This window comes from Bubalus bubalis, chromosome 2, assembly GCF_019923935.1.
Source record: "Bubalus bubalis isolate 160015118507 breed Murrah chromosome 2, NDDB_SH_1, whole genome shotgun sequence".
NCBI lineage: Eukaryota > Metazoa > Chordata > Mammalia > Artiodactyla > Bovidae > Bubalus > Bubalus bubalis.
In genome coordinates, this window is record NC_059158.1 from 128897526 (window position 1) to 128921496 (window position 23971).

The window sequence follows — 23971 nt, forward strand, 5'->3', positions numbered from 1 at the left end:
AATGCCTAACATTATTTTGTGATATGGATGAGGTTGTTTTTCTTTCTGTCTAAATGTTTCCTTATAGATTACACTCTTTTTAGAAAGAAAGATAATGTGAAAGACTTTGGTTTTCAGAATCTTTTTTCCTAAATCAGCATTTTGATGTTTTGATCATAAAATGAAACATTTGGGTGTGATCACTGTAACTATTTGTCCTTACAACTTTGGTGGCTCCTTCCTCTTATTTTTAAGCTCAAAATGCTTTAAATACCATCAGTGAAATAACATATCTTTAGTGTGTACAGAAATCTCATTATTTCAAACAGTTGCTTCCTAATGATGCTATAGGGAAAATTGGATTCCTTTCCTTGTGTTTGTTATTCATATCTTTTTCTTTGGTGGTACCATTTGCTGAAGTCCCCACAACACCAAGCCTCCAGTCAAATTTTACCATTTCCATTTTCATGAACTTAAACAATTTCTGTGAAACATTTTTCAGGAATCTTGGACAGAATTTATGGTTTCTTCTTGTGGACTTTCCTACCATTTTATTAATTGCTATATTTTGACTCTAAACTCATTTTGACTTGTGTTTCTTTTAATTGTGTATATAACATTCTTCCCTAAATGTTATGTGCCCCCTTGGGACAGTGAAAGTCTATTGAACTTTATATAATTAGGATATATCCCCTTGACGTTTACAGCATAGATTTAAGAAATAATTGAATGGAATGATTATATATAATATAATGTAATGCACACTAATAATTTATATCATTTTATTTAATCATATTGTTTTATAAATCATATCTATTTACATATGTGTGTATATACAGTGGCTTCCCTGGTGACTCAGTCGGAAAACAATCTGCCTGAAGCGCAGGAGACCACCTCCATCCCAGATACATATATACATATATAAAGCTTAATTCTTACATCACCTATGGGTGGAGGCTGTGGCAGGTGACAGCCAGTGATCAGCCATGGGAATAGTTTCTCCAAAGTTCTATGCAGAACTTCAAAGTAACGCATGAGTGAGAGCATTGAAACAAGAGCTGAGACTGATGACCACTGGAGGAAACCGCTCTCTAAATTGCAGAAAGATCCAAGCATCATGTTTGAAGGGGGCAAAGGTGGCCTGAGAGTCAGGGTTATGCTACCAATAATTGGAACTGAGTTGGGACGGACTAGGAGTAACTAATTCCCAGATTAGGTTCAAGTAAGGAACATGTGAGAGTAAAGAAAGGTACTTCCTGAGCAGCTGCTAAAATGTCTGCTCTGACTGCTTCCATTTATGCTTCAGAAGATAGAAAATTAGTTGGGCCATAACAGAACTGATGTTTCTCTGTATATTCCTCATCCTCTCCTGTGCCTCTTTATTCATGTTGCCAACCAAATTGCAATTGAAAGGAGGACCATTGTTGATTATTGTGTTTACTTCCTCATCATCCAACAGAATTTTTGAATGTCGTTGATATTTGATTTGTATTTTATCAGTGATTGTCACAATAATGCTACGCTGCCTGTTGCCAAACTCAGTGGCATGCAATGCTCAGGACTTATGCTCACAGGTCTGATGTCACATAGGACAGGTGTTCCATGTGCCACATCCTGAGGTCCCCCTGGAGAGGCTGTGATCATCTCAAATATGTTCTCCCACCATGTCAGAGACACCCCGCTCCCAGGAGCAGTGGAAACATGCGTGCTTCTTAAGGTCTATACTCAAAGCTGATATAACCTCATTGTTTTTTTAAAAAAATTTCTAATTGGAAGATAATTGCTTTACAATATTGTGTTGATTTCTGTCATACATAAGCATGAATCCATCATAGGTATACATATGTCCCCTCCATCTTGAACCTCCCTCCCACCTCTCACCCCATCCCACCCTTGTTCCAGGGACCAAAGCAAGTAGTAAGATGAAGACATCAATGAGGCAGGGATATTCAGCACTTGCAAGAGCCCCACGATACCACATGCTGTGAATCCAATCTCTTCAATGCCCAAAATGTGGAGAAGGGGTGCCAGTTCTCTTCCTGACTACATCATTAATTAGGGCCTTGAATGAAGGCAAATCAGTCACCCTTTTTAATCCTCAGTTTCTCCATTTGTTGCATGTCAACTTGTACTCTACCGGGGAATAAGCACAAACATGGGACATCTAAGAAGATAATTGGTGGTAGTTTAGCTGCTAAATTGTGTCTGACTCTTGTGACCCCATGAACTGTAGCCTGCCAGGCTCCTCTGCCCGTGGGATTCTCCAGGCAAGAATACTGTAGTGGGTTGCCATTTCCTTCTCCAGGGGAAATCTTCCCAACCCAGGGAATGAACCCAGGTCTCCTGCATTGCAGGCAGATTCTTTACCGACTGAGCTACAAGGGAAGGCCAAAATTAAACCATAATTTTAAGCTCCTGATTTCAAATTTGTGTGTGTGTGTGTTTTGTCTTTATTTCCTATGTTTCCCATCCTTAAATTTTTGCTCATTGGTATTCAATCAGTCAAAACAATTTGCAAATTTTATAATGATTTCCAGATATGAGGAGGGGACCCCAAGTTTCACTGGTACAGACACTGATAGATTCCAAGCAAAACAAAATCTTGGGATGCTAATGGCACCTCCAGGGGAATAAGGTACCAAATAAGAACTAATTAAACTACTAAAAGGCAACATTTGCACCAGCTTGCATGCACAAGATGGTTGTTTAGAACTAAGACCACTGATAATAACACTATTAATATGATTGCAACCTTAGTTTAGCTTACAAATAAAAATAATCCATGATGACATTGAACTTCACTATGATCAAGATTCTACATAATGGAGGAGAGGTTTGGACAGTGCCAAGAGAGAGAAGTGGAGAGATTTCTTCCCATTTTTTGTACTTAAAGCCAACTTGGGAAAACTTATTCAAACACACAAGGTGTTTTTGGTTTGTTTTTACTTTTGGCTCCTCTGGGTCATCACTGCTGTACAGAGGAATACCGGCAAGCAGAAGCTACCCTTCATTTTTGTCCATGGGTTTCTCATTATGGGTGTTTCTCTTATTGGGGAGCAAATGGGCTTCAGAAGTTGCAGCACGCAGGCTCAGTAGTTGTGGCCCATGAGCTTAGTAGCCCTGCAGAATGTGAAATCTTCCTGGACTAGGGATCAAACTCATGTCCCCTGCATTTGGCAGGATGATTCTTATCCACTATACCACCAGGAAAGTCTAAACACACAATGTTTTACCCCTATGTTACCTGGACTCACACACTGGAATGATCCGCTTAAGCTTACCCCAGGCCTGAAAATGCTTTTTGCTCTAAATAAACCCACTTGAATACGGCTTATCTGAGCTAGTGGTCAGAAAGAAAGCAGTTCATTAGAACCAGTGTCCAATGATTTACAGCTGATTGAAACAAAGTAAAATGGATATAGAATTATTCTTTGAAAAGAAGACGGTGGTTAACAGACATCTCTAACTGGAATTCTAATTTAAAAGGTAATAAAGGTAATTGAAACATTTTATTTTTTTTTCTTGTGTACATAATTTCATTCAGAGCAGTTCTATGTTAGAAATGCAAGAATTCTTTTGTTTGTTTTTAATTGAACGATAATTGCTTTACAATATTGTGTTGGTTTCTGCCATATATCCACATGAGTATACCTATGGGAATTGAAACATTTTAGAGTGAAGAGTAGTATTTTTCAGGTGAGGACAGTCCTTCAGTCTGTCTTTCCCCAACCCAGCATCCCTAAGATGCTTTTGGTTTTCATAGTACCCATTTTATCTTTTTCTCATTACTTGCAGGATCTTGGAAGCTCTAGATTGTCATTCTCTTCCTATTTGCCTCAGTGATTTCCATAAGGATATTTGCAGTTAAACCAATTCACAGAAAGTTGTTTCTATTTGTATACATGAATAATTTATAAATTATATATTTGTACATCAGGAGTTGTATATGAAATCAAATCTTGACAAGGCAAAATTCTAAGCTAATATCATTCTCAGATAAATGTTATTATTCTGTTTAAAATGATAAATCATGAAAATAGCTTTCAATAATCGTTTCTTTCATTTTCAAAAGATAAATACACATTAAGTGTATTGTATGCCAAACAGAAACAGATCAGCTATTCCCAAAAAGAACCTAAGCCTAACCTCTTTCAGCCTAAGGTATATAACACCTACATCTCTGCCTATATATATCTGTTGTTTTGGATGTATTATCATCTTCTGGATAATATTTTTATCTGCTTAAATATTTTCAATTATAGAGGATAACTTCAACATATATTACTAAACTTTGCAAAGAAAAAAAATGACAGGGACAAGACTCAAAAAAAGTTTTCTATTAATTACATAAACCACAAATTAGAGGTTACATACTAGCTTTGTATGGGTTAAATATGACATACAAAGGGATTTTATTGACCCATGCAGTATTGACTTTCATAATATTTTTGTCCAAATCTTTATACTTGAAATATTATGACTTTTTAAAAAATTCAAAAGATATGATAACCTTGGAGCTAGTGTTTGTCATGACAGAAATCAGTGGGGGGTAAAACAGAGCCATCCTGTCCTCTGAGCCAACATTCCCTCCCCAACTTTCATGTGTACCCCTCCCCACTGAGAACTAAGGTCAGGCTAATTTTGGCCCTCATGCTATTGTTTATCCTTTTGTAACTTAAAAAAAATTGATTTTTGTATATATTCAATTTTGTTGGTCTAAAATCTAGCCCAGTGTACTCAATTGTGATATGCCTGCCAGATTTGATTAGCATCTGAGCTTGTGACTCTGAGTCTGAACATTGTCAGAACTCAATATTCTTCTCTAGAGATACTTTTCACAAAAGTGTATATATATGTGTACGGATATATCTCTCTATGTGTGTATATATATATATATGTGTGTGTAGAGACATACATATATGTATGAGAGAGAGGGAGAGAGAGAGAGTGAGACCAAGGAAGAGGAAGGTGAAAAAGGAAAAAAGAAAGGAAGAAAGAAAGGGGAAGAAAAAACAGAAGGGAAGAGTGGAAGGAAGGAAGAGAGGGAGGGAGGGAAATATGTATATATGTATATCCTTTGCTCTCTTGCTTCCTTGCTTGCTTTTCTTCTGTTCTTTCTTCCCCCTTTTCCTTCCTTTTCTTTTCTTTTTTCCTATCTCTTTCTTTCTCTCTTTCCTTGCATCTCTCTGTCTATGTGTGTGTATGTACGTATGTGTACACATAGATATCTATACACAAATACTCATATAAATACTTTCATGAAATGTATTTGTACGTATGTACGTTCAATGTATATATATTCTTCAAGACATTTTCCTCTCAGTTTCTGTGACACCATCTGTGCTATGTCAAGCTTGCTCCATTCTGACTTGTGAAGCATCTTGTTTTTCAGATGGAACTCCATTGACCTGGTGGATTGGGCGGTCCAATGAAAGGCAACCCTACTGGGGAGGCGCCCCTCCTGGAGTTCAGCAATGTGACTGTGGCCTGGATGAGAGCTGCCTGGACATTCGACACTTTTGCAATTGTGACGCTGACAAGGATGAATGGTAATGGGGATGCTGATTTCTCTGCACTTGTGGAGGAAGCCCACTAAGAGATGTATAAAATATCCCATAAAATAAAGGAACATGAATGAGAAATTCCATATGAACTAGGGCTTCTTAATGATGGTGATCGTTTTTAACTCTGGAAATTGCCAGTCCTGGTACTTTTAGGGCTATTACTAAAGTTTGTAACATAAAGCATGTGGCAACACCATCATCTTATATTCTCAACATTCCATTTTCAATGTGAGAACGAAATGTAATATTTAGCTTTGCAATTTAGCTGGCATTTCTATAATGTGTAGAATATAGGCTTTGGGAAAAAATATGGGAGATAGGAATGTGTAATTATACAGACTGTTTCTTTATTGTTGCATTGTCTCACTGATGAATGACCCAGCCACCAGCCAACCCTATTATTGCCAGTAAAAATAGAGAATTTATGCTTATTGAACATCGATTTAACCTTCATAACAACCCATTAATTCTTTTGTATTTTTTATCAAAGTACAGTTGGTTTAAAATGTAGTGGTAGTTTCAGGTGTACAGTACACACAGGCTTACATACACACACATACATCTTTTTCAGATTCTATTTCCTTATAGATTATTACAAGTTATTGACTATAGTTTCCTGTAATATACAGTAGATCCTTTTTATGATTAAAAAAATTTATATTGGAGTGCACTTGATCTACAATGTTGTGTTAGTTTCAAGTGTATAGCAAAGTGATATAGTTATACATATTTTTTTTTAACTTTGCTCAATTGTGTCTGACTCTTTGTGACCCCATGGACTATGTAGTCCATGGAATTCTCCAGGCCAGAATACTAGAGGCGGTAGCTGTTCCCTTCTCCAGGGGACCTTCTCAACCCAGGGATCAATCGAACCCAGGTCTCCCGCATTGCTGGTGGATTCTTTACCAGCTGAGCCACCAGGGAAAAGCCCCAGATACACATAAACATATAGCTATTATTTTTCAGGTTCTTTTTCATTCAGGTTATTACAGGACTGAGTAGAGTTCCCTGACCTATACAGTAGTTATTTATTGGTTACCCATTTTATATATAATAGTGTGTATCCATTAATCCCAAACTCCTAATTTATCCTTTCCCCCCTTTCCTCTTCAGTAACCATAAATTTGAGAAAGAAAGCAAACCTATTAATTTTTTATGATCCTCTCACTTTGGCATCTTACAGTTGAGGAATGTAGATTACAGAGAAATTAAATTATTTTCTCACTCATCTATTAAAAGGGAGATCCAGAATTTGAACTCCCCAATACCAGGTTACTTTTGTAGATAAATTTAGTTTTTAGTTCTCATGGCCATGACATCTACTTTTCCTTTGCCCTCCTGGTCAATTGCTTGGTTTTTCACTGTAGTGATGGTGAAAATATGCACAGAACATTTCCAAAGACAGTTTGGTTTTGAAAAATTTAAGACCTTCTTTGGTTTTGGTTTTGTAAATTGTGCTTGCTTCATCAAGTACTGCTCAAGTATAGTTAAGAATTCCTGTGTCAAACTGCTCCCAACCTAGTGGAAATGACTTTTAAGTGTTTTTCTTTCACTGTTTTAGTTGATAACACCAAGGACTGTTTCAGATAAAATTTTAGGTCTGCTTTAAACCTTAGTTCAGTGAGGAAAAGATCAAGCATATGGCTCCATCAGGCTCCACTAAATTGTCCATGGCTTCGGAATGTTTTAGGCTGCTTGGGTCCTGAGTCATGTCACCTGGGTCCCTTCTCCTAACATGGCAAATCAGATAAAGTTAACTGGATGTCTCCATTCTTTGGGGTCTCCACCCTATCTGCAGAGCCTTCTATCTCATCTTATAGATCTGCAAATAAAAAATAACTCTCCTTCTTTTTGAATATTGAGTCTCTTTTAACATTACTTCCCCAAAGTCTTATCCTTTGTACAGTATAAGTTGATGGTAGCTAGCTGAATAGATGAATGTAATAGACCTTTGAGGAGAAGTGATCCCAAAATGGCAACTACAAGCTTGAGAGACATGTGAAAAAGTGACATGATTGTGTGGCCAGGAAAACATAATCAAAATCCTCTGCAACCAGCAGTTTGAGTCACTCATTATATTTTGATTCTTTAACTTCTTTTCGCTGTGTGCTGACATTAGAAATGTATGAATTTATAGACTTACATGCAAACACCTTTGTTTTATTCTGTATCATCAGAGAAGATAGTAAGGGGGGTTAGAATGTAAAGAGTCATTGAGAAGGGAAAGTGTTTCTCCTGAGTGCCTTCAATTTTCTTTTTTTTTTGGTTGAATGCTTAATCTTCGCTCACTTTTTCCTTTGGTGAAGCCCTTCCCATACCGAATGCTGCCTTAGTGTCATCCTTTGCTAGGGAACAAATGACCAGAGCTGGACTTAATTTACTAAACACTGAGGGAGAGAATCACATCACATCACTTAAAAGTGGAAAATTAGACTATCAAGTATTGAAGTGCCTCTACCCTCCCTTCTCCGGGACTTTCCATCAATCATCTCATCTACTCTCATTCCAGAATCTCCTTCCTTTGACCTTCTCAGTTGTTCGCTAGCCTTTGAAGCCCTCCTCTTGACTTAACTTCATCATCAAGGCTGTGCTCAGGAAAACTTTTCCTCAACTCTGGTGCCATCATACCTCCACCAACTTAGGTTATGGCATATTTCATAACCTTTTACTGTCCCTTTAAAGCCAGGGGGAAAGTTTTATCATGTGCCATTTTATGTGGCAAGTAACCTTGATTACAGCATAAACATTTAATTTTAGATGTAGGTTTTGTTCAACAATTAACCTATGAAGGATCAAGAGAAATGATCTGACTGTCCCTCTGAAAAGATGCCCACTTCACCCATGGATGTTCTAGAGTTATGTTGAGCATCTCATATATAGATTATATATATAATATACAGTATATATATAAAACACTAAGAACCTTTCAGGATGTGATATTGTTAAGTGACAATATTATCTAGGGGTTGCGATATATTAAATCACTATATACTAAATGAAATTCTTGCCCAAATTAGCTTTCTGATTCACTTTTCCAACCCAGGTGAAATTAGGAATTTCCTTCTATCATTCTCATAAGAGAGTAGATTCTAATTTTTTTGGCCCTGTGGCATGTAGGATCTTAGTTCCCTGACCAGCTATCAAACCTGTGTCCCCAGCTTTGGAAACAGAGTCTTAACCACTGGATTACTAGGCAAGTCCCAGCAGATTCTGATTTAACTCTTCTAGATTTCATTTTCTTAGGACAAGCTATCATCTGTCATCAGTGATTCTGGGAAATAATTTGTTATACAGGCAACTGTGCATACTATTCCATCTGACATTTACTCTTAAATCATTTGTCAAAAGAATGCCTACTCTGGCCAGTTAGACAGTCTGCTTTACAGAGAAAGCCAGGGGCATATAATTCTTACCCTTGAGGAACTTTCAGGGCAGTGGAATAGTAGAGGCTAATTATTTAGAAATAAATGCATTAGTGTGATAAGTTTCATTATACATATAAGCACAGGTTTGTCAGACCTAGGGTGCACTTGGGCTGGGATAGTTTAATTTCAAGGAAAAGTATAGGTAAGTTTTGAAGAACCAGAAGAAGTAACAAAAGGTAGTATAGTACAGTTAAGTGCTGCCATTTATTCAGACACAGAAATGTAATAATATAAAAATTGCTACTTCTTCAAAATAAAAGTATCTTAGTGTAGTTTTTGCAGTTTTCATGTGTGAAATTTACACGATATGTAGACAGGGAAGAAGATCAAATCCAGATCATGAAGCTCATTGTATGTGAAATAACAATGAAACAGCTTTGTCTGTAATAGGGATTGTGGACATGGAATATACACTCAGAATGAAACCTGGCATAGCCTTTTTGAAATGTGTTCGTTATTATTTAAAGTACAAAATCTAACACCATTGGGGAATAATTATGTTCCTTAACATTCCTCCAACCTGATTCTTAGATAACATGTGGTCAAGCCGGCTTTCCTTGCATTTCAAATTTTCGTTTCAGACAGGCATGTTCCTTTTGATGTCTGAGTGCTTGTAAGAAAGCTCAAACATGTTTACCTCATAAACTTCCCTTAAGTTTCTGCCCTTGGTAAAGTTAGTCAGAATTCTGACTTGGGCTAGTATAGCACTTAGTAGATAGCACATTGATATATTATAAGTCCTAGATAATATTGTCTCCCAAAAATGTCAAGTGTCAGAGAAAGACAAATATCATAGGATATGGTTTATATGTGGAATCTGAAAAAAATGACACAAATAACCTTATTTATAAAGATAAACAGACTCACAAATCTAGAAAACAAACTTATAGTTACTAAAGGGGAAATGTGGTAGAGGGATAAATTATGGGTCTGGAATTAACATATACATACTTCAGTTCAGTTCAGTTCAGTTTGCTCGCTCAGTCATGTCCGACTCTTTGCAACCCCATGAATTGCAGCATGCCAGGCCTCCCTGTCCATCACCAGCTCCCGGAGTTCACTCAGACTCACATCCATCGAGTCAGTGATGCCATCCAGCCATCTTATCCTCTGTCGTCCCCTTCTCCTTCTGTCCCCAATCCCTCCCAGCATCAGAGTCTTTCCAATGAGTCAACTCTTTGCATGAGGTGGCCAAAGTACTGGAGTTTCAGCTTTAGCATCATTCCTTCCAAAGAAATCCCAGGGCTGATCTCCTTCAGAATGGACTGGTTGGATCTCCTTGCAGTCCAAGGGACTCTCAAGAGTCTTCTCCAACGCCACAGTTCAAAAGCATCAATTCTTCGGCGCTCAGCCTTCTTCACAGTCCAACTCTCACATCCATACATGACCACAGGAAAAACCATAGCCTTGACTAGACGGACATTTGTTGGCAAAATAATGTCTCTGCTTTTGAATATGCTATCTAGGTTGGTCATAACTTTTCTTCCAAGGAGTAAGTGTCTTTTAATTTCATGGCTGCAATCACCATCTGTAGTGATTTTGGAGCCCCAAAAAATCAAGTCTGACACTGTTTCCACTGTTTCCCCATCTATTTCCCATGAAGTAATGGGACTGAATGCCATGATCTTCGTTTTTTGAATGTTGAGCTTTAAGGCAACTTTTTCACTCTCCACTTTCACTTTCATGAAGAGGCTTTTTAGTTCCTCTGCACTTTCTGCCATAAGGGTGGTGTCATCTGCATATCTGAGGTTATTGATATTTCTCCTGGCAATCTTGATTCCAGCTTGTGCTTCTTCCAGCCCAGCGTTTCTCATGATGTACTCTGCATATAAGTTAAATAAGCAGGGTGACAATATACAGCCTTGACGTACTCCTTTTCCTATTTGGAACCAGCCTGTTGTTCCATGTCCAGTTCTAACTGTTGCTTCCTGACCTGCATACAAATTTCTCAAGAGGCAAGTCAGGTGGACACACTACCATATATAAAATAAGTAATCAGCAAGGACCTACTATATAGCACAGTGAACTATACTCTGTAATAACTTATAAAGGAAATGGGTACCCTGTAATAACCTATAGTGGAAAAAATCTTAAAAAGAATATCTATATCTATATATATCACTGAATTACTTTGCTGTACAACTAAAAAGCCTCTTGATGAAAGTGAAAGAGGAGAGTGAAAAAGTTGGCTTAAAGCTCAACATTCAGAAAACGAAGATCATGGCATCTGGTCCCTTCACTTCATGGCAGATAGATGGGAGAACAGTGGAAACAGTGTCAGACTTTATTTTTTGGGGCTCCAAAATCATTGCAGATGGTGATTGCAGCCATGAAATTAAAAGATGTTTACTCCTTGGAAGGAAAGTTATGACCAGCCTAGATAGCATATTCAAAAGAAGAGATATTACTTTGCCAACAAATGTCCGTCTAGTCAAGGCCATGGTTTTTCCAGTGGTCATGTATGGAAGTGAGAGTTGGACTGTGAAGAAAGCTGAGTGCTGAAGAATTGATGCTTTTGAACTGTGGTGTTGTAGAAGACTCTTGAGAGTCCCTTGGACTGCAAGGAGATCCAACCAGTCCATCCTAAAGGAGATCAGTCCTGGGTGTTCATTGGAAGGACTGATAATGAAGCTGAAACTCCAGTACTTTGGCCACCTCATGAGAAGAGTTGACTCATTGAAAAAGACCCTAATGCTTGGAGGGATTGGGGGCAGGAGAAGGGGACGACAGAGGATGAGATGGCTGGATGGCATCACTGACTCAATGGACATGAGTTTGAGTGAACTCTGGGAGTTGGTGATGGACAGGGAGGGCTGACGTGATGTGGTTCATGTTGTCGGAAAGAGTCAGACATGACTGAGCAGCTGAACTGACTGAACTGAACTGAATAACTAAGAGTAACACAACATTGTAAATCAACTATATTTCAATACTTTTTATGTTTATTTCATAGGAGGATAATTACTTTTTAGTACTATGATGGTTTTTGTGATACATCAACATGAATTTGTCCCCCCATCCCTCACCCCCTTCCACCTCCCTCACCACCTTATACCTCTAGGTTGACTCAGGGCACTGGTTTTTGGTGCCCTGCTTCATGGATCAAATTTGATTTTTAAAAGTATCATAAAACAAAATTAAATTAAAAATAAAAGAAATGGGGGAAAAGTCTCATATACTGAAGTCTTCTTAGCATTGTATACACTATATCTCATATAATTATCTCAACAACACTTGAGGTTGGTTTTATTATCTCTTTGCTCCAGAAAAGGAAACCAAGTCTCTGAAATGCTAAGCGACTTGGATAAAGTAACATGTCTAAGGGGCTAGAATGGGAAATTCCAGCTGAGTAGAAGTCAGTACCCTTGCTGACTGCATCCAAGGAGTTGCTAAGTTTGCATTTTGTATAGCAGCCAGTGAGGATGCCAAAGAGACCTCTCCTGGGGCATCTCGAATCATAATCACTGCAAGGTATATTTTGCTTTCTGCTAAGCCAAGTAGAGCCTCAATTGTCTTCCAAGACTCTAGTAATTGATAATTTTTTATTCTGTTTTGAGCAACCTCTGTAACTGAGTTACTTGCTATCATATATTTCAATGTTGTTGTTGTCTGGTCATTAAGTTGTGTCAGACTCTTTGCAACCACATGGACTACAGCAACGCCAGGATTCCCTGTCCCTCACCATTTCTTGCAGTTTGCTCAAACTCATGTCCATCAGTGGTGCCATCCAGCCATCTCATCCTCTGTCATCCCCCTCTCCTCCCACCTTCAATCTTTACCAGCATCAGGGTCTATTTCAATGAGTTGGCTCTTTGCATCAGGTGGCCAAAGTATTCTAGCTTCAGCATCTGTCCTTCCCATAAATATTCAGGGTTGATTTCTTTTGATGAGGTTTGATGGGTGCCAAGTAAATAAGAAAAAATGAGTATGCTCTGGGTATAGATGAAAGTAAAGCAGCTCCGAAGATGGATTAGAGTGGAGGGAGGAAACACCCCAAACACGATTCCTTTGAATAAAAGGAAGCCTCAGAGAGACATCTGAACAGGTGTACTATAGAGCTGACTTCTGCAGGGGTTTCCATCCCTGTTGAAGAACTAAAAAGGAAGAAAGAAAGAAATGAGAAAACTTGTAATGAATAACAGTCTCACAGTGAATGATTGTTTGCACAGGAACTTCTCTTCAATAGAATGACTCATCCTCTAGACCTCCTCTCAGTTGGGGGTTTTCTGACTTAATAACTTCAGACGAATGGGCTGCTGAGTGCAGGAAGGGAAGTTGGCAAACAGCTCATGCCTAGAGATCTCACAAGACAGCGTTTGGAGGTGGAAAAACAGTCATTTGGGTGGAAGAAAACAAATTGGGACATAAAGGATGGTTGTAGCACAATAAAAACAATATTGGGTGCTGAGATGGAGGAGCAGAAAGATGGTCCAAAGTGTGCCTCCTCTCGATGGCCCCGGACCCGGATGAAAAGTTTTCTCATCCAAACAACCAGGTAGAACTAAGATGAAGCTCTCTTTTCTAACAGCAGGACATACTTGAATTTATTCATAAGCAACCATAGATATTTTATGTGATTTTCAGTCACTCTGTTCTTTGCCTCTTGTCTTTACTTCTCCCTTGTATAAATGACATGGCACAGAATAGAAAGAGAAAATGGTATAGAGTTTATATTCTGGTCATCTGATCATCAAAAAAAGGAAATCTATTGTTCTTTTTTTTTTTTTTTTTAAAGCAAGATTTTTAGGTTATTCTTTTTTACTCAGTGTGTGGCATCCTGGAGCTTCAAATCACTGTTAGCCCTTGATTACACTTCTCTGCCACCAAGAAATTATCTAATAAATGGTGCTGAAGCCATGAAAGTATAATGGGTGGATGACTTCCGGTAAAGGCATTTTTACCTCTCTTTTTTTTTGCAAATTGGGCTATGATCATTCTGGGATTAACAGATATTTACTGCAGTGTTGACTGTTACCCACCTTTTATTTTCTCACCAGAAATATTTACTCAAAGTTTAAACTTTTTTGCTGCAGATTGATTTTCCCTCAGCTATCAAAGCATAGTCAGAAGTGGTCATGCCGCTCCCAAAGCTATATTTTTATACATTTGCCTTGAGCTGTTTTCTTTGTAAAGACAGGTCTAATCCAGTCCCAGAACCTTGACCTTCACAAGGGCCCTTCACTCCTTTCCTTGGAGACTTAATGAGACAATTGCCTTGGGGAAAATGATGCTGGTTACATCCAAGGGTTTATGGTTTTGCTGTTTCTTCACATAGGCTATTCTTTGATCTTTCAGACCTCTTTTGATTTCCCCAAAACCACTGCCTCTGGGATTCCTACCCTCAGAGAAGCGATGGTGCTTCAAACTAGGTAATGTCATAAGATGGGGCAGGAATTCTGAAATCTGGAAAAGAAAGACTCTATTTCTTATTTTAAAAAATAGTACTGTACAATCTCTACTGGAAGAAATTTTTTATTCATAGATCTGTTTATGAGCTATTCCAGCGATTATGAAGGGTTCTCTGGGTTTTTACTCTCTCAGTCCTCGATTTCCATGTGCATCTAGCAATATAATCAGAGCCAGAGCCTTGCGTTGGAAAAAGTGTGCTTGGCACATGGTAAGTTCTTCATACATTAACTTCTGAGTGAATGAATGAATCAATGAGTTTTTTTTTTTTTTTTTTTCCTTTCTCCCCATACTCTCATCCTGGACAAATATGCTTTCTCCTTGCTGGTTATGTTCTGCTCTTTTATTCTGTAAATTGTCACTGAAAGTATGTATCCTGGAGCAACTTGATACTAACTTGTTTATACTAACAACCCTATGACTGGGTTTCAGATTGTTTTTAAATAGAGTGTTTTGCAGTGTATCTGATAGGAGATGAAAGAAGGCATCACACACTGAAGAATAAAAGGAACAATACAAAAATTGGAAAGCACAACTTATAATCAGGGATTGATATTTTAAAACTAACATATCACATCACCACTTTATAGAACTCTAGATGGAGCACAATAGTTAATACTTTGCCAAGGGTAGCATTAAGGGATATTTTTGTTTCTGTGTTTTTTATTCAATAATGCTACCATTCTATTAATAACATCTAATTTCAAAATATCTAATAGGTAATTTAAGACCTATTGGTTCTAGGAAACAAAACATAGCTATGAGATATGCTTCTTCTTCTTCTTCTTTTTTTTTTTTTTACAATTATAAAGATCAAAGATGTAGACTGAGGCTTCTATTGCCTCTGTTACCTGTCCACCTGTAGAACTTCATCATCTCTAGATTTTATGTAGAGTCACATTTCTTGGGTAATTGCAGAAGTGTGAGTATCCGAAATAGATAGAACTCAAAGTCAATGTCAAGGTTAAAAATGTGCATTTCTTTAGTAAATTTTATACAACATTTTGATGTGGGCCATTATTGTATACCAAAATATTATAATTCTACTTAGTGCAATGAGTCTTTGGCTTCTATTTTAATGTGCTGACTTATCACTCAGTATATGGCATTACTCACCTAAAAGTAGCTCTTAGAATAAAATTAGATGAGCGCTTACCTTTTTGGACACTCTTTAAGTTTGCTTATAGCTGTCAGTTTTGACTCAGCAATGTGTGGGGAGAATAATTTTTTCTGATTTTTAAAATTTAGAAGTTTTTAAAAATCACAATATAAATATGTTTCTTATATCCTTATTATAAATATTCAAATATTGCAGAAATAGTAAATAAAAAAGAAGCTCCTCCTTTATCATCACTAGGAATTATTTTATTTATACCTAATGTGTAAAATTTTAACATTTTACATATTACCTTGAGATAGTAATAGTGGAGCATGTTCAGTCAAAGTGTGAAAGTGAAAGTGTTAGTTGCTCAGTCACATCCGACTTTTTGCTACCCCATGAACTGTAGCCCACCAGGCTCTTCTGTCCACGGAATTCTCCAGATAAGAGTACTGGAGCCGGTAGCCATTCCCTTCCCTAGGGGATCTTCCTGACCCAAGGATCAAACCCTGGTTTCCTGCCCTGCAGGCAGATTCTTTGTGGTCTGAGCCACCAGGGAAGCCCACATGTAGGGTACATCTACATAAAATATCTTCCTATGTATTTGTCATATTTATTAATATTAAAGTTTATCATTTTTCATTGTTTTAATACAAAACATATCATTCTTCAACTTGCTTTCTACATGAAATTTGTCTCAGAGAGCTTTGACTTAGCATCTTTAAATAAGCATAAGCATGAATGCATCCTGTCCATTTTAATGGCTGTAAGGTAAAGTTGTACCATAGCTTATAGCTTGTCATAACATTATAAACATTTTATATGTAAATGATATTTTACTATTAGAAAAAGTGTTGCAATGAACATTTCTAAGTCTTGACATACTTTTTTAAAAAAATTTAATTATTAGTATTTCCATTGCATAGCTTTCTAGTGTAAGATTGTTAAATCATCCACTTTTCTACTCTGATAGATGTGGCCAAATTGCAGAAGGGACTTTGGACTTTATACAGACCACAAAGGTGTCAGTTCAGAGCTGGCCTCCCTGACCCTGGGGTGAGCAGGTGGCTTTACCAAAGAACTCACTAGATCTGCAGAATTCATTAGCGTCAAAACAGAGCCACACAGACCCTTCAATTGACCCAACTTTGATTGCCAGGGAGAAGGATGGGGAAAAGGAATAGTTGGGAGTTGGGAATGGACAGGTACACACTGCTATATTTAAAAAGGATAATCAACAAGGACCTATTGTATAGCACAGGGAACTCTGCTCAATGTTATGTGGCAACCTGGATGAGAGGGGAGTTTTGGGGAGAATGGATACATGTATATGTATGGCCAAGTCCCTTTGCTGTCAACATGGAACTATCACAACATTGTTAATTGGCTATACTCCAATACAAAATAAAAAGTTAAAAAAAAACAAAAACAACAGAGCCATACAGGGAGACATTTATTACAACCTCTTTTCACTCAGAAATTTCTAGAACCTTTTGCCAGGTGTGGACAGCTCTAACAGGACCCTGATGATGTTGGACCCTCCTTTAAATTTTTTTTTTTTCTCTGCGTTTGTCATTTCTACTGTGCCTGTTGGTGCTCCCAGTTACATTCCTGCTATTTACAAATATACCCCAGTGTCTTGGCCTTGTTTTCAAAGAGTAGAGTCTTCATCATTAACAAGAAGGAGGAGGAAGAGGAGAGAGTAAGGAGGAGGAGAAGAAAAGGAAGAATTAATTTTCTCTCTTTTGTAAATCTGTCTTATAGATTTGTAGTGAAAATATTACAAAGTAATATATGTAATAAATACACAGAACACACACAACTGTGGCTGCTTATTCTGGCTGCACCCTCATTTTCTGTATCTAAACTGTAATTTATCTCTATGTCATATTTTATTTTGTAATGGGATGATCAAATCCTGAATTTGTCACTTACTATCATTTAGCCTCTCTGAGTTTCAGCTTCTTATTTGATTTAAGAAAATGGAAAGAAACAGAAGAAAAGAATGCCCATCTCTGGGGAGTGCTGGCTGAGTTGGCATGAATTTGCTCATCTAGCAGACCTACCAGATATTTAGTTCTCAAAAATGTGTTAGTCATTGGTTTTATTATTATTTTATTACTTTTACAGCATCTTAAACTAAGAGGCAATATCAATTTATAGAATTTAGACTAACTTCTTTTGGTTTGTTTTTAATTTTCATTGGAGTATAGTTTTTTCTGTTTTACAATGTTGTGTTAGTTTCTACAGCAAGATGAATGAACACACATATATATATCCCCTCTTTTTTGGATTTCCTTCTCATTTTGGTCACTACAGAGCATAGAGTAGAGTTCCCTGTGCTGTACAGTAGGTTATCATTAGTTAACTACTTTAATTCTACAAAAACTGTACATACCTATATGCAATAAAATAAGAAAATTAACTAGTGTATCAGAGTAATCAAATATATCATTCATCCAGCACACTCTAGGTAAAATAAGGAAAGAGCACTGAAGACCTCACTCCCCAGAACTGGGCTGCCCTCTGAAAGTTCACTGGTAAAACTCATGCTGTCATGGTTGGGGCTGGGTCTGCCAGCTAGAGATAAACCAGAAGATTGCTTGCTAAACGTGTCACCAAAGAGTTTGTGGGCTCCCAGAATTCCTGTCAAGGTGGCCTATGTGTAATCTCAGAGAATGCAGGGCTGGAAAATGATTGCAAGTTAGAAAACTGAAACCTAATCAATTGAAGTGTATCTTGTGTGGAGAAAGCCTGTGTGAACAGAATGGGAGAGTCAGCCTGAGAGCCAGGACAGCTCAAGGACTCAGGACTGGGTCATTCTGGCTCTCTCTGGAGATACTAAATAAACATGGGAAGCACAGCTTCCACTCATGAGACAGCCAGTCTCTGTAAGCAGCACACAACGCCTGGAGGATAGGAAAGCACGCTGGTTACAGCAGAAGCTTTGGTTTCCACCCTAGCTTCTCCTGGGCTTCTCCCATGGCTCATCAGGTAAAAAACCGACCAGTAATGCAGGAAATGCATGAGATGTGGGTTCAATCCCTGGGTCAAGAAGACCCCTGGAGAAGGGCATGGCAACCCATTTCAATATTCTTGCCTGGAAAATCCCACAGACAGGGGAGCCCAGTGGATTATGGTTCATGGGATTGCAAAGAGCCTGGGATGACTGAAGCAAGTCAGCACACACTAGCTTCTCCACTTGCCAACACCATCCCCTGAGAAGTCACCTCTTTCCTTAGTTTCCTCTGCTTACAAGCAGGCAATGTTATAACACCATCGTAGGACTGTTGTGAGGGTGGAATGAGATCAGATGTAAAACTCTTATTTGTGTGCTCACCTGGCCAGGGAAAGGCAAGAGGTGGCTCCCATCTCAGGTCCTGCAATGTGAGATGCTCAGCGGAATCCCAGAGCCAGCAGTAGGGTCTAAGAATAGCAGCCCCACACCCACGCAGGGCCTCTATCCTATGGGCCTTTTTCTTTTAGGAAGAACTCCTCCTATAAAAGACAAGGGTGGCTTTAAATAGCAATTTTTGTCTACTCTAATATGTTAAATATTTTGGAATTTGGACCCTTCCTGTAAGAGATAGAGATTTCTTTACAAGGTTTGAAGCAATGAAGCGCATCTTGTCCACATGTATGTGTATGTTTCTGAGCAAGTGGGTAAGTGTGAGAGGGGACAGGGCTGAGGGAGGAGCAGCCAAAGCAGGTCAGGTAACTCTCACCCGGGCCCAGGCAGACTCGGGGCCTCAGAACAAAACTGAAGCCAGGAGGATGAGGATAAGGCAGTGAATAGCAGTGTAAAGAAAGGGAGCTTGATGGACATTGTTGATCAACAATGAGGGAGAAACTGAGAAAAAGAGGAGAAATGAAGCCCCACAGGTGTTCCACCTCAGCAGCTGGGGAGCCCAGGGCCAAGTCATTGACAGAGTAACAAGTAGGGTGGCCAATCCCTGGGAAGGTGACCAGTGGAGGTTTGGGCATATGAGTTAGAGATAACTATTGACATGTAAAAAGATGTTTCGCAGACAGCTGAATGAGTATGTATTCATGACAAAATGCATGTGAGTGTGTGTGTGTGTGTGTGTGTGAGTGTGTGTGTGTGAAACAGGAAAGAAGGCAACACTAAAATGCTGCAACATGTGGAATAAGTTGGACACTGACATATTCTGTGGAAAAGAGCAATTCAGTGACATTTCATGGGCGTGGAAGGAGAAAAGGCTAATTTTGGTTAGGTTGGGAGAAGGGTGAAAGAGGAGAAAAAGTATGCAGACATTTTGTGAAGAGATTTTATGGCACTACCGAATCTTCCTTCCTTTCCTGTCTTATCAGGAACAAGTTAATCAAATGATGACTACAAAAACCTTAATCCTTGCTAATACTTTTTAAATTCCATTTTATACTCATAAGCTCTGTAGGGCCATTTGCATTTCTTACTAATGAAGTAGCATTGGGTAAACTTTGACTGTATTCATATACCAAGACCTGATTTTGTTTTTTCACATCTATGTGAGAGGAGCCCTGTGCCTTCAGGTTTAAAAAATATTTATAGAAAAAAATACAGTTTCCAAAAATATTAAATATATGCCAACACTGTCTTGTTTTGTCCTTCATGTAAGAAACATGGGCGTAAGAAAAACAAATAATGCATAGAGAATGCATATATGTGGAATCTGGAAAAATGGTATAGATGAATATTTGCAGGGCAGGAATAGAGATGCAGACATAGAGAACAGATATGTAGACAAAGCGGGGCAGAGGGGTGGGATGAATTGGGAGATTGAGACTGACATATATACACTACAGTGTGTAAAATAGGTAGATAGTGGGAACCTGCTGTATAGCACAGGGAACTCAGCTCTGTGATGACTTAGGTAGGATGGGGCAGGGAGTGGGGAGGTCCAAGAGGGAGGGGATATAGGTATATGTGTGATTGATTCACTTTGTTTTACAGCAGAAACTAACACAATATTGTAAAGCAGCTCTATACACCCTGCCCCAAAAAAGAAATACTATGAACTGAAATAAAGACTCCAGATAGATATGGCCTGATCAGTGTGGCAGAGGGGGCATATGCTATGCTATGCTATGCTATGCTAAGTCGCTTCAGTCGTGTCCGACTCTGTGCGACCCCATGGACTGCAGCCTACCAGGCTCCTCCGTCCATAGGATTTTCCAGGCAAGAGTACTGGAGTGGGGTGCCATTGCCTTCTCCAGAGGGGCATAAGTGAAGGGATATTATCCTCTGGGGTAGACTACAGTGACCACAGTCAATGTTTTCACATTTTCAACCAAGTGACCCTGGAGCTCTTTTGTCAATCAAGTGACCCTGGAGCTTCTTGTCATGTGATCCCTTAGGTTGTTTTTGTTTATCTGGAAGTCTTAATAAGGGAGACAAGAAGGAAATAACTGTCTTAACCAAAGTCAAGTTATAATTTCTGGCAAATATCAATATGGTATTTAGACTTGTTGGGTTGTTTGTGGGCATCATCCAGCCTTTCTTCCTTCACATCCACAGCAAATGGACAGTATTATGTAACCCACTGAACAGAAAGGTGTGCAGAGTCTCTTGAAATCAGTCCATTCAGATTCAAACAAGAGCTTCTGAGGGACCTGAGGTCTTGAGTTCTTTGTATAATTTTCTAAGTTTATCTACTTTATGAATAATATGTTATTGGTTACATTTGAGTGACTGAGAGAAGAATATAAAAAGGAAAAAAAATCCTCATTTAATCAGCTCAGTCACCCAAGTGATGTTATAAAATAATTGCAGCAGTTATCCAAAAACTGGCTGATGGAAAAATGGCAGCATATAAGTTTTGCTACACTTTAATGACACATTAAGAAATCAGTGACCTCTGCTCTGCAGTCCTTATTTTGGTAAATTCTTCAGATTCAGATAGTAAAACTAAAAAGGAGACTACTTTGGCTAATTCTATGCCATAAGTTTGCTCTTGAGAAAATTTGAGTCTTTTTCTTAATGTTCATGTTTTATCATTAAAACACATGCATGTCTTTGTTTGAATTATTTTTATAGTTTTTAATAAAATATAATTGCTTTACAGTGTTTTACTAGTTTCTGCTGTACAGTGAAGTAAATCAGTCAGGTAGATACCCACATACCCCTCCCCTGCTCCTCACATTGCCTGGAGGAAATGGTGAAAATGAAAGTGTTAGTTGCTCAGAAGTGTCTGACTCTGTCACCCCATGGACTGTAGTCTACCAGGCTCCTGGCTCCATGGAATTCTCCAGGCAAGAATCCTGGAGTGGGTAGCCATTCCCTTGTCCAGGGAATCTTCTTGACCTAGGTAGGGGTTGAACCCTGGTCTCCCACATTGTGGGTAGATTCTTTACTGTCTGAACCACCAGGAAATCAGCCATATGTATACATATATCTCCTCCCTCTTGGACCTCTCTCCGTCCCCCATCCCACTCCTCCAGGTCATTACAGAGCACTGAGCTGAGCTCCCTGTGCTACACAGCAGCTTTATGCTGGCTATTTACTTTACACATACACAGATGATACCACTCTAATTATAGAAAGCAAAGAGGAACTAAAGAGGCTTTTGATGAGGGTGAGAGAAGAGAGTGAAAAAGCTGGCTTAAAACTCAATATTAAAAAAACTAAGATCATGGCATCCAGGCCCATAACTCCATGGCAAATAGAAGGGGGAAAAGTAGAATCAATGACACATTTCCTCTACTTGGGCTCTAAAATTACTGTGGATGGTGACTGCAGCCATGAATTTAGAAGACAACTGCTTCTTGGCAAGAAAGCTATTACAAACCTAGACAGTGCATTAAAAAGCAAAGACATCACTTTGTCAACAAAGGGCTATATAGTCGAGGCTATAGTCTTTCCAGTAGTCAAGTACAGAGATTAGAACTGGACCTATGCTGAAGATTTGATGCTTTTGAACTGTGGTGACGAAGAAGACTCTTGAGAGTCCCTTGGACAACTAGGAGATCAAACCAGTGGATCTTAAAGGAAATCAACCCTGAATACTCATTGGAATGACTGATACTGAAGCTGAAGCTCCAATACTTTGGCCACCTGATTCGAAGAGTTGACTCACTGGAAAAGACCCTGATGCTGGGAAAGATTGAGGGCAGGAGGAGAAGGGGATGACATAAGATATGGTTGGATGGCATCACCAATTCAATGGACATGAATTGGGCAAACTCCGGGAGATGGTGAGGGACAGGGATGCAGTCCATGTGGTCACAAAGAGTGAGACACAAAGATGCCATGACTGAAGAACAACAGTGTGGTGGTGTAAATATGTGAACTGTAATCTCCCAATTCATCTTATCTTCCCCTTTCCCTCCCTGAGCCCATATGTCCATTCTCTACCTCTGTATGTCTATTCCTGCCCTGGAAATTACCATGACATACCAAATTACCTGGAAATTGTATAGACATATAGAATGTGTCTCTAGTATATTCTTTGTGCCCTTTGAGCTTCCATAGCTGGGACTCTGACTGGCCTGCTCAGTCATGCCAGCTATGGGGCTCCTTTTCTTATTTCCCCTTTAAAATTCTTTGTATTTAATTATTTTTCTTTTTTTATTTTGTATTGGGGTATAGATGATTAACAAACAATGTTGCAATAGTTTCCAGTGTACAGCAAGGGGACTCAGCCCTACATATATATGTATCCATTCTCCCCCAAACTCCCTGCCAACATTTTTATTTCAAAGGTGACTGGGAATTTCTATAGCTATTTATTAAATCCCCATTATGCAATAGTTGACTTATTAACTTTTATATACATTATCTACTTTGACTTTTTACAACAATACCAAATTAGTATTAGTATCCCCATTTAAGAGATTAGGGTTAGCAAGAAGATCCAACCAGTCCATTCTAAAGGAAATCAGTCCTGAATATTCATTGGAAGGACTGATGCTGAAGCTGAAACTCCAATACTTTGGCCATCTGATGTGAAGAACTGAGTCATTTGAGAAGATCCTGATGCTAGGAAAGATTAAAGGCAGGAGGAGAAGGGGACAACAGAGGATGAGACAGTTGGATGGCATCACTGACTCAACAGACATGAGTTTGTGTAAGCTCTGGGAGTTGGTGATGGACAGGGAAGCCTGGTGTGCTGGGGTCACAAAGCACCGGACACAAATGAATGACTGAACTGAAGAGATTAGGAAATTGAGACCCCAGTGACCTCATGACATCATACAAATAGTGTGCTGAGGCACATGGATTTAACCTGTGCCCTCTAGCCTAATTGCAATGTCTTCCCACTACAACAAAATCATTTCTGTACTTAAAAAGTACATAAGCACCCTTTAGGAAGAGTCTTGTATGTTGTTCCAAAGAAAGACAAAGTCTGTAAAGTGTTTGACCTTGAGAAGACAAGCTCTTCTCAAAAGCCAAAGAAAAACAACTTCGTGTGTAGAACATCAACTCTGCAGCTGCAGACTTCCTGTCTATTAATAGGTACACCATAATTTGTATCATTTTTATGCCATCTCCCCAAATA

At 38.7% G+C, this 23971-nt stretch overlaps 1 protein-coding gene across 2 annotated transcripts in view; it reads left to right on the top strand.

The window, feature by feature from the left end:
• The window catches only part of CNTNAP5 (contactin associated protein family member 5), a 1053040-nt gene that overhangs the window by 836255 nt on the left and 192814 nt on the right, over positions 1 to 23971 (top strand). For both annotated transcript variants that reach the window (XM_025277585.3, XM_044936563.2), the window contains exon 14: positions 5372 to 5528. In XM_025277585.3, the coding sequence (XP_025133370.2) occupies positions 5372 to 5528 (157 nt within the window). The remainder of the gene's footprint in view (positions 1 to 5371; positions 5529 to 23971) is intronic.